This window comes from Urocampus carinirostris, chromosome 5, assembly GCF_059441175.1.
Source record: "Urocampus carinirostris isolate Australia breed hairy pipefish chromosome 5, RoL_Ucar_1.0, whole genome shotgun sequence".
Taxonomy (NCBI): domain Eukaryota; kingdom Metazoa; phylum Chordata; class Actinopteri; order Syngnathiformes; family Syngnathidae; genus Urocampus; species Urocampus carinirostris.
Genome location: NC_142353.1, coordinates 18,591,438 through 18,603,601, shown reverse-complemented (window position 1 = coordinate 18,603,601; position 12,164 = coordinate 18,591,438). Strand labels below are relative to the sequence as shown.

General features: G+C 40.8%; 1 protein-coding gene across 3 annotated transcripts in view; it reads left to right on the top strand.

Annotated features, from left to right (window-relative positions):
* Positions 1-12,164, top strand: part of LOC148365673 (transducin-like enhancer protein 1) — a 36,140-nt gene that overhangs the window by 12,697 nt on the left and 11,279 nt on the right. For 2 of the 3 annotated variants that reach the window (XM_088336071.1, XM_088336073.1), the window contains 4 exons: positions 4,143-4,205; positions 4,302-4,406; positions 10,709-10,925; positions 11,027-11,043. In XM_088336071.1, coding sequence (XP_088192197.1) covers positions 4,143-4,205; positions 4,302-4,406; positions 10,709-10,925; positions 11,027-11,043 — 402 coding nt within the window. The remainder of the gene's footprint in view (positions 1-4,142; positions 4,206-4,301; positions 4,407-10,708; positions 10,926-11,026; positions 11,044-12,164) is intronic. The other variant, XM_088336072.1, reaches the window with a different exon arrangement.

The window sequence follows — 12,164 nt, the reverse complement described above, 5'->3', positions numbered from 1 at the left end:
AAGTGGGGCTGGTTTCTGGGTGGTTGTTGTTAATGGCCTTTTTCTCAGAGAGCCTTCAAAATGGCTTTATCGGGAGCAAAACTGGTGATACAGCTGTTTTTGCCTTTGACACTGAACTTATTGAGGCAGGATAAAAAATTGATGTTCGTCATATGAGTTCTGCCATATATTTAGAACATCCTTACTTATTGTCGCTGGCTTTCATACTGAACATTGTCACTCAAAATTGCGGAAAAGGCAAGGCCAATGTGGGGTGTATCCATTTTGATTAGCCATTTGAAATGCTTAACAACCAAGTACCATCACAATTCTGACTTCTGTTTATTCATGTTTTTTCCTGCTGCTAAGCATATCAGAAATGGCTTTTGCATACACACCTGTAATTTTCATTCATCCTTGTTGGCTTTAATTGTCAATTCATCTTGTCCTTTTAGCATGAATTGATTCATTCTAAATGAACTTTACTACTACTGCTTCTTTTCTCATTGAATTATTTCCAATCTTGTCTGGCCCCCTTTTTTGCTCCCCGACTCACTATTTTTAAAGCTCTGGTTCGGGTTGATATGTAGACAACTGTTCAATGTTGGTACGAAGGTTGTCCCAACGAGGCTTACACTTTATTTAGCTCGCCCAAGTGCATAATTGGCTGAACTGTGGCGCGGTTAGGGCTTGATGGGATATGCGTGTCCTTGTGAATTCAACACTGCTATCAAGCCCAAATAGTTTCTAAAAAAACAAAATAAACTTGAGATTGATGTTTTTCTGATATTTTTTCTGTGTGCACGGCCTTACGGCTCAGAGACCTCAAGGTTTGACCGTGAATATTTGTTGTGTTGTTGTTGTTGTGAAGGTTTTACATTTAAATCTCTAACCAGTTGATGCCAAGCCCAAAATTAAAAAACATGTGAACATATACATGGTTGTTCTTTTACTACACTAACTTAGTTTTTTCTTTGTCTCTTGTCCTTTTTGCCTTTTAATTGTTTCTGCTTCTGATTTATTGGCTTTTCTAGTGTGTTCATGTGAATTATGCATTTACTGTAGCATGATTTTTGCGCCTTCCTAAAGTGATGTTATCTTAGCACCGATTCTTCTGATGGTCACTTTGCACTTTCTTTTCATTTTTTCAGTGGCTGCACTACCTTTGTTTGTATGCATGTCCAAAAACACAAACTGATCTAAGACCAAACCTAAGTTAAAATGTAACAAGAAAACAACAATGACTAAATAAATGAAAAAAAAATAAAAAATAATAAAGTTACTGACATTTTCATTTACTGTCATCGTTAAAATGCCAGAGCTCTTTCTACTCCTCTGGGAATTGGTAGAAGCTGCACAAAATTTGAAAATGTTGAACTTTAGCATTTTGAAGTCTTCAATGCACGATAGCATTGACTTGCCAAAAATGAGAGAAAATGCCTATCATAACCAACTTACCATCAAACTAAACAACTACTACTACTAACGGACTAATCATCGTGTTTCACTTTTATACTTTGACACTACATTATGATGCTCCTGTAAAGGTAGTATCAACCCTAACCTGACTCAGACAAGCCTGTATTAAAGCTCAAGTCAGCTTGAGCACGACCAATTTAACTTGATTAGCAGAACCAAGCTCGAAGAAAACCTGAAATTTTAAATTTTTGAGGCCTCTGAAAGAGGAGATGTGATTTATGATAATAAACTAAAGCCCGACTTTTCAGTAAAATTTAAGTGAAACACAACTATAAACATTTACATCTTTTATATTTCTGTCTCTGCAGAGGAAATATTTACTGACAATTTCCCATCATGGACAGATTTCTACGGGTTGCAAAGTAGGGCATAGACCACAGCAGCAGTACGTCCTTATGAATCTAGTGAAGCACTGGAGAGAGAGACAGAGAGAAAAAGAAGAACAATGACGGCCCGACATAGCCACCCATAGGTTTTAGTACACACTAATACTTGAGTTATCATAGGTAATGGGGACCAGAACCCCCTGCGAAACGTGAAAGTATGCGTAGTAGGGGTGCCCCTTCATAAAATCTCCCCAGGCGGGCAAACACACCTTTTATATGACGTCCTTATCGACAGAGTATACAACTGTAACAAAATATTAACTACATCTACAAATTAAAACATTGAACAGAGAATTGCAGTTGAATGAATGGTCTATTGTAATTATACAAAACCACAATGAAATTTGAGGGCTTCTCCTTTAAGTGTAAGAAAGCAATTCAGAGTGGTTAGCTGCATGCACGCTAGCATTGGGTATCCTCGAAACGAGCCAGGTCTCTGCGATGTTAAAAATACAGACGTCGTAGCAGTTTCCCATGGGTTGTCGCTCCAGTTCATGCCATTCCTGGGTCTTGGGTCTAGCATTGGTGAGATACATGCTCAGCTGGGGTGGCTTTGTAAGAGTTGTTACGTAGCCTAGCCACAGTTGACCAGACCTACAGCCTCGATATTGCTCAGTCCCTTCCTGGACCTGATAACATTCCATTGAGCACTCACTGGTGATAGCCATTTTATTGCGCTCTTCTGACTTTCCTCAGAGTCTGATTTTATTGATACATTTCATTGTAATTAGCTGCAAAATCTACCTGCTGCTGTGCTTCTCAGTTTGTTTCGGTGGCCACAGTGACAGGTGCGCCCTCCCCGCTGTCAGGCTAGTGAATGCTATCAATCACTGTAATTTTGGTTGGACTCTGCTTGGCCTTAAGATTTTACCTCTATGCTCCTGTCTCCTCTTTGATGGATTGGCCGTTTATTATTCGCAAGAGGATCTGGTTTTCATCTGGGATTTGGAAGTTTAACACAACTAGTGGTCCAGCTTGGGAACCGTGCAAAAGTGGTAGCTTCAAAAAGCCCCTTAGTTTTGCATGCAGCTTTTGTGTAAAAGTTCCCTTGCGTGTAGCGATGAGCCATGGCAGCGTGTCACGGTCCAACGACCCCCACTTCACCCCGACCGCCTTAATATCGCTTTGATTGGATGACGAGTAAAACGAGCCCACTTATCTGATTCGACGCCGCTAAGGGGGATATTTGCTTTCAGACGATTGTAGCCACCTCCGGGGGAAGGAGGGCGGGGGTGAAGAAGGATCAGGGCAGAGAGGGCGGATGTGTTGGCATGGATACTCAGGGCCCAGCAAATAAAGTTAGGAGCTGATGAGATTATGTTTAAGTGCTGTTAGCGAACAGGGGAAGAAAGAAAAAGGGAGCACGAAACCTGAGCTGTGTCCGTATAATAGTAGGGAAAATCTATTGGGTTTGTGTTTTCGCAACCATGGGTGTGGTTGTTTCTTATCAATTTTTCCAAAGTCGTTATCACTAGAAATGATCACTTTAGACCAGGAGTGGCTAAACATTTAGAGTTATAGACCGCGATGCATTGAAAGAATTTGCAAAGGGCCTGAGAAAGAAAATGGCTGATGTATTTAATTTTTTGAATGCGCCGATAAGTGTCTTACATTTGATACCTTGGCAATACATGCGAAAAAAAGATAACCTAAGCCAATCAATTTTTTTTTTCGTTTGCAGTTACCTGCACAATTTGTTCGTCTATTAAGAACCATTTCATCCAATTGGTTTTCAAAACACTCAACATTTACAAATAAATACTAATTAAAGGTAAAGGCGAAGTGATATCTCACCTTTTTGAACACTAAGTTTGATCATTTTCCTTTCAAGGGGTACACAAAGGGACAAGCTAAGACATCCAGCTGAGTGCAATCGTATTGCTTCAAACAGCGACTTCTATTTTAAATAATATGACAACGGGGATGGGCATTTCCTCAAATGTTCTTTGGTTAATAACTGGTAGTCAGAATATACAGCCCGTGGGTTTGCAGCATATTGTGGACATATTTTAAACTGCAAGTCATTGTTTTACAAGAAGCGACTCGTTTCTTTGTTAATATTTCTTTCAGCAACGTGTCGCGGGCCCGATTAAATCAGTTGGCTGACCTGATCCAGCCCACGGGCTGTAGTTTGCTAACCACTTATTTAGATGGTTGGGGTAAACTTGGCAGTGGTAAAGCGACTAATTTTAAGTTGAAAGCATGCTGCCATCCTTTATGTAGTGTTACTTCATTGTTGATATTGACGTCTCCAGATCTTGTTATTAAATCCTCGTCGCGTCTCTTCCTTTCCCGCAGACTGAGATCGCCAAGAGACTCAACACCATCTGCGCTCAAGTCATCCCATTCCTCTCACAGGAGGTACACACGCCTGCACGGTCCCATTATCTATGTCTGTGTATCGGTCGCAAGAGTCTTCGGAAGTCAATATTGTGCATATGCGCATTTGTTTTGCAGCATCAGCAACAAGTGGTCCAAGCAGTGGAGCGGGCCAAACAGGTGACAATGGCAGAGCTTAATGCCGTCATCGGGGTACGAGGACTGCCTGGCCTTCCACCTACGGTTTGTCTCCACTCACTTATTTATGTACTTTTAGTTTACACTACTGTTTAAAAGGTTTGGGTGACCTCAACAATTTTGGGTTTTCCATGAAAAAGTCCCACTAATGTTTGTCAAATCAGTTTTCCAATGTCTGTGTTGTCATGTCGATATTAATCTCTTCGTATTTTTGGCCACTCTCAGATATGACTTATTGTTTGCCACTCTACCTTGAATCCCAGCATCTCAGAGTCACCACATCAGTGTAGATATTTGCACTGGTGTTTTGTGGGTACTATTTAACCAAGATGCTAGTTGAGGACTGGTTCTCAAACTAGAGAGACCAATGTACTTGTCATCTTGCTACTTCTCTTTCTACTCTGGTTAGAGCTGTTTTTGCTGTTATCTGGAGGTAGTAATAGAATATCTTCTGTTTCTTGGCTATTTCTGACGTTGACTAGCCTTTGTTTCTTAGAACGAGCATAGACGTTCAGTTCAACACAAAACATGCTCCTGATACTAAACTAGCTCAAATGAAGGTCAGCCTTATAGATTCTCTAACCAGCTTAACTATTCAGCTGTGCAAACATCATTGCACAAGAGTTTTCTAACTATCCTTCTAATGCAATCAGTATACACAATTTACTATTAAAACACTGTGCCGATTGCTGTAAATGAACCTCTATAAACCTATGTGGATATTGCATTAAAAAATAGACATTTGCAGCTAATATAATCATTTACCACATTAACAACGTATGGGTTATATTTCTCATTAGTTTCATGTTATATTCATTGAAAAAAACAAACTGTGCTTTTCTTAAAATTAAAAAAAAGGCATTTTAAGGGCCCCCGAACTTTTGAACGTAGTGTACATATTTTTATCGCCAAATATTACATATGAGTGTAAAAAGGAACAGGTCGAACAAGATCATCTTTATTAGTCTATCCATTTACAGTCTCATCTCATCTCATTAGCCGTACCGCTTATCCTCAGTAGGGTCGCGGGGGGGCTGGAGCCCATCCCAGCAATCATCGGGCAGTGGGCAGGGGACACCCTGAACTGGTTGCCAGCCAATCGCAGGGCACACAGGGACAGACAACTCATTCGCTCATTCACACCTAGGGACAATTTGGACCGGCCAATTCATCTGAAATGCATGTCTTTGGAATGTGGGAGGAAACCGGAGTGCCCGGAGGAAACCCACGCAAGCACGGGGAGAACATACAAACTCCGCACAGAACGTCTGGAGCTGGATTTGAACCCACGACAGGTTCCCATGACATGAACTGTGCCGCACAAGCGCTAACCACTGCGCCGCCGTGCTGCCCCTCCATTTACAGTGAGTGTCATTATTTTGTTGTTGTGCCCATCGGTTGTGTTAGATCAATTACATCATTGCTGCCAGGAGGGAAGGATGTTCAGGTCTCATTTTTTGAAAGCCGCCAACTTAACATTGTTAATCAAAAGCCAAAGACATTATTAAAATTCATGAGTCTGTGGGATTAGTCAAAAGTATTCAAAGTATTTTCATTTAGTCGTCATTATATTACGGATTATCTCCGTATCTTAGTTTTGAAGCATTTTTCTTTTTCCCCTCAGAAATGTGCATGTAAACCTTAAAATAAAGCATTTTTTAATTTATTCAAATCCTTTGAAAGTATTAACTTGTTTTTTCACATGTATTTGTTTAACCCTTAAGTTTACGATCATGGTATTCACAACATTACCTGATGTCAAACCTACATGGGGTAAAGAAAAACTCATGGGGAAAAAAAGTGAGAGACCTTAAGAAGGGACCTCTTTTGGACCCAAAAATATTTGAATAAGAAATTTGAAAATTAGCTATTTTAGCAACCCTAAAAATGAGCAGTTAAAAATGTTTTGGACATACATTATTTTGTCGAATAATATGTTTAATCCGCAACCCTAAGACTTTTTACTGTTGGGACATTAACTGATTTTCACACGATATTTGACTTTCAAAACCTTAAAACTATTAAGATGTAATAAACAAGTGGTCATTATAAACAGAAGAAATTGTGTATTTAGGTGCAAAGTTCTTCACCGCTTTGGTAGAGAGTATAAAAAATGCATTTGCGAGCATTGTGGTGATTTACTAAAGGCTTTGTGATCACACTTCTTGTTGCTTTATTTTGGGAAACCTTCACACCCACCCCACCCCCGCATAAACACTCAAAGAATTTTGACATAACAGATCGTCCAAGCTTTAACTTGACGAAGCTTTTCTTGTTGCTTCGACTTGCCTGCATGGTTGTCTGTATGTTTGGTTTGTGAGTAACAGAAAAAAAAGCAACTTGATTTGAAAATGAGCGGCGTACATGTCGATTGAGTTGCTCTTTGAGTCTTAATTGCAGGATTTTTGTAAAGGAGCGAGAGGGGGGTGGTTAGGGGTTCATGGCTTTGCCCCCCAGCGCTCCCTTTTTTTTCCTCCTTCCCCGTCTCCCACGCCAGCTTGTCATTCACCCCGTTTGTGAGTTAAATGTGCGTAATGAAGCGTGTCGGGCCCGCCTTCCGCAGAGACCCCCTCCCCCTATCCGTGCATAAATAGAGAGACGCATACGTGCATATGCTTAAGCTAACATCCCATGACAAACCGACTCCGTCGCTACTTCCCCTCCATTTGCTCCCATCAGGGGTCCTATTTGTTTGTCTTGCGTCACTGTGTTTTTGCCCTTGTGTACGCGGATGCACGAGAAAAAAAATAAGCGTGGGGGGGATGCAAGAGTAATGGGGGACGTTAAATGAGTGTCTTTTTTTTAATGCAAACTGAGGTGTTTATAGACTTTTGGCTTATCAAGTGTGATGTGTGCTCACGCTTGTCTGGGATAGTTTTGTAGTCTGTGATTGCGTGCGGGTGGATGGACCATTTAGTTATTTTGGACACAGAACGGAGGAGAAGTACAGCGGAGGTAGTCCGGGGGGGTAGTTTAGTCAATTATTCGGTTTGACCTTCAGTTCTCCTTCCAGCCCCTGCCGAGCCGCCCCCCTGTGTCGTCCCCAAATTCCCCGACCTCTGCTCCTTTATGCCCCTGTCTCCTCCTCCTCAAACTCCTCCTCACCGCGTCAAATCAGTGAGCCAGGATTTTCGCGGCTACTGTCTGAGGAGGCAATAATGATGTTTTGGAACACAAAGGAATTTCACGCTTAGACGAGCGCCTGATTTGGTGTGAAAGAGGGAGCAGCTCTGCCAGCCAAACTCCTCTCCTTCAACTCCCCCCCTGCTCATCCACCATCAGTCCCTCACAAGAACTGACAGTGTAAGCACCAGCTGCACCACCTCCTCCCCTTCACCACCTTTCCCTCCTCCATCATTCCTTCCTTGCCCCCACCACATCCTCCAGCTCAGAGACTCTGATCCCAGCTGTCAGTATTGTTTAGTGTTTGACCCCAGAGAAAGAGGAGGAGAAGAAAAGGGGGTTGATAGAGGAGGGTGGAGTGGGGTAGGATGCGTTCACCTCCTTGTCCACCGCAGCAGCTTGTAGGGACGCACACACGAGTAACGGCGCCATCTGTTCACAATTACAAAGCGCTGTTGATTAGGGTTACGTGGTCCTATTGATTACCGTATTTTCAGCAATACAAGGCACACCGGATTTTAAGGCACATCCCAAAATTGTCTTTTGTCATATACTTTTTCATACATAAGGCGCACAGGACAATTGGGTGCATTGAATAGAAGCTACGTGGTCCTATTGATTACCGTATTTTCAGCAATACAAGGCACACCGGATTTTAAGGCACATCCCAAAATTGTCTTTTGTCATACATTTTTTCATACATAAGGCGCACAGGACACATAGGCGCATTGAATAGAAGCTTCAGTAAAAGCTATTGTGTGTACAGTTACTGATCAATGCATCAATGAAAAACATTAATATGTGTCGGTTTCCAGACTGCAAAACATTGCATGCAATGGGAATCGAACCCAAGTGGTGGCTGTGAGAGCACTGAAACATTAGTTTATCACCACACCAGTGGTACAGATCACACCATTTTTACTCAAGGTACCACAACCCTTGTTTGCATAGTGCATTCTGATAGGTCAAAAAGGTCTCTCCACTTCTTCACCGTCAATAACCTCCTTGTTTTAGATGTATGCATACTTAAAAGTGTTTGTATAGTATTTTGTTAAAATACTTTTTTTGTTTCTGTATTTCACACCGTTATTGACGCACAGGTGAAGAAGTGGAGAAACAGTTTAACCCATTAGAATGCACTGTGCAAATCTTCAAGGAATTTTAAGAAAATGGAAATAACAAAGTCTTTGAACAAAATACTACTCAAGCTCTTTTACATACGCATACATATTAAACCGAGAGGTGATTGACACACAGGTGAAGTGGTTGTAAAGTGGAGTGACTGTTTAACCAATCAGAATGCACCATGCAAATCGGTGTTGTGACACCATGGGTAAAAATTATTTGATACGGATAAGGTCTAATGCCTTGTCAGATGTCATTTGGAGCACTGCTGGTCTAGTTGTAATGTGGCTACACTCCCTGTCACTACTCCGGCCTGATTCTTGGTGCATTTATTGTTTTGCTAATTAGGTCAGGGATCTTTTTCGATTTGATCAATCGTTGCTCAATGTAGTATTACCTAAAAACCTTGGATGGTAATGCATTCCAAGAATCACTGAATGCATTTCCAATCTTATCGGCGGTATTCTGCGGTGTATATGGCGTACCGGGTTATAAGGAGCATTCTTTAATTTACAGCTCAGAAAGTATTCCTCATCCATGATGTCTTCATCCTTATGGTGAGCATGGTTTGACAATCATGGTTTTTTTTTTTTTGCATCATGTGTTTGGCAACTATAGCAGTACAGCATTACAACAGTTAACACATCAGTTCCAAGGATGGTGCTAAGCCACTTAGCTTTGTCCTTCCTGTGAGGAATTTGCACATTTTTCTCTTTCTGTGTAAAATGAATTTGCATTGAATGGAGTGATTAAGTCAACTTGACAATGTCCCACCTTTGGAGATGATATCTGAGCTTGTGTGAACCTTAACAACCTAACACTTGCATGGCTTGTTCTTTTGAGTTCAATGTGACAAGTACTTGATATATCACAGCAGACAATTATTTGCTTGTGGGCTGCTGTGTCGCTGCTTCAACTGTGCCCACATTTGCGGCTGTAGTTATTTGCATGATCCTCGGTATTGTCACTTTTTTGTCACAACTTTTTCCAGAGGTCATGTTTTAGAACTGACAGTCCCATTTTGATTCCCTTTAACCACAGTTCAGTGGATTACTATCTTGAAGCAATTTGCGTTTGCTGTTAGCTTTATGGCTCACACAACTTCCGGTACAGTCCATTTGTAACAATGACAATAAAGGTATATTCTATTCTATTCTAAATGCATTGCGTCAACCTCTACATTTCAACCACCATCACCAACTCCTGGCTTTTTGTCAGGACAATCATTTAACACTTTAGATTATTATGCACTTTTCTTTTTCATTACATTATTATTATAACTTGAGCCAGTTTTTCTGATGGTTGTATTTATTTTTATTTTTGTTATTATTCTGTTGCCTATTTATCTTTTATCTTTTTTTTCCCTCAAAGTCTTTACACTTGAGTTCCATGTCTAATGCAGTTGCGTACAATGTTTCACAACATTGACACCAATGGTAATAATGACAATTCTATTGTATTGAGTTTTGAATAAAAACAATGCTAATGCATATATCCAGAGATAAGTCTTTTTAGGGGCTGGGAATAGAGGAAGTAAACAGGTGTTGAACAAAATCATATGTTTGTCTTTTCTTAATCTGGAAACTAAAATATCTGTTGATTTTTATCCAGTTTTTAATTAGTTAACTACACTTTTGTCTTGTCATGACTAGTTGATGAAATGCAGCCTCATTTTAGTTCATTGTGGTTTCGACAAGTTTTCATAAGGTAAAAAAAAGTGTGTTGGATCTCACTGGCACGACCTGCGGTCGATTCCTATTGCATGCAATGTTTCGCGATTTAGTTCTGCAGCATTTTGCAGTTTTTGACTAATCAATTGTTGAACTAATAAATACAGTAAGTGTAAAAAATGCGTAACAGTTATTCTTAAATATGGTATTTCTTACTGTGCTTTTAATTCAATGCACCTTATAGTCCAGTGCGCCTTGTATACGAAGAAAATGTGACAAGGCTGTTTTGGGGAGAACTTTCGGTAAATTGAGATCCTTTTCATCTTCAATGCTTATGACTGCATAAAAAAAATCATCAATGAATGACCTCATGAAGACTATTACCTATTACCTCTTAAATCAATGTAGTCTCTTTCCATCTGTCAACAGCAGCATCTCGCGCACAACCATGGCGGCACCTCTATTCCCCTTACGCCTCACCCAGCCGGTCTACACCCGTCCCAGCTGGGCGGTTCGGCCAGCCTGCTGGCGCTCACGGGAGCGCTTGGCGCCATGCCCCCTCACCTAGCAGGGAAAGACGGCTCGGATAAAAAAGCACACCTTTCTGGTCCTGACTCGCACCCCTCGGGACCTGAGCACTTGAGAGGTCTTGCACGATTATAACTAAATATAACGTCTTGCTTTTTATGGAATTTTTTTTTTTACTCTTTGTTTTTTCTTTCTCTCTCTACTCCTTGAAATTTGCAGATCGGGAACCTGGCACAGTAAGCATATTTTTGTCAGCGCTGTACATTGTTGTTGGGAATAGAGTTAAGATCAGAACTAAAGAATCCAGCTAGACCCTGGCGTGCAAGTATTGAAGCCCAAATGAGCCCGGCGAATTAGTTTGCTTTAGGGGACCAAGAGCAAACACAAAATTTTATGTTTTATTTGTGAAGACTAACAAATTAAGGAACAGATTAAAGGAACTTGTCTTTTTTAACTAAATCAATTTGAACAAGACTGTAAAACATTTACATCTTTCATTTTTCTATGTTTGTTGGCTCGTCAAATGTATTTTTTGTTTCGGTGTGGGGGGGTTGACGGGTTTAGTCTCCTCAGGTCGTTTTAGTATACATTTGTATAAACTATTATTATTTATGCCGGTCCAAATTTCGGATCGGGCTTGAGCTTAAGATCTTACCTCTTGTTGGGAAATCAGATAAAGCAACTCCCAAAAATGGTGAGACTTTGGTAGCGCTTTGGCAGAAGTTAAACTGCTTTCTAAATATAAGGGAAAGTCAATCTTCAAAACAACACAAACCTCTTCCTCACGTTTTCAGAAATAGGCTGCTCATATCAACATGAAAAAAAGTCAGGTGTTTAAACATGAAATGGATTTCGTGCGCAAGGAGAACAGATTACAACCAATGAAATACAAAACTCTATTTGTCACTTGAGTAACAAGAGGACCTCTTAAGCATGAGAGTTGAAGTGCACTTGTTGCTTTGTAAATTTGGACTTCCTCCTCTCCATTTTTTCTGCTAGCAGGATACAAAAAAAACTCACTTCAATGGGACATTAAGCATGCCAAGGCCTCGTAATTGTTTTAACTGTGCGTTCACACCTAAACTGCACTTGTGGGTTAACTTGACAGCCAAACTGTATGAATGCTTGTCCGCACATGTGTGTGTGCCTGTGTGTGCGTGTACACGTGTGAGCATTTATGGGTTCTCTTGAGGAATGGGGGGAGCTTTGGTTGCTTGCTTAGTTCTGCCCTGGAGTCACGCTGACCTCCATTCTTTGCCAAATGAGCCTTTTAGCACGGTCTCTTTCTATCCCTCTCAATGTCTCTCTCTCTCTCTCTTTCTGTCTTTCCCCCTTCTCTCTCTCACCCTCACTCCCC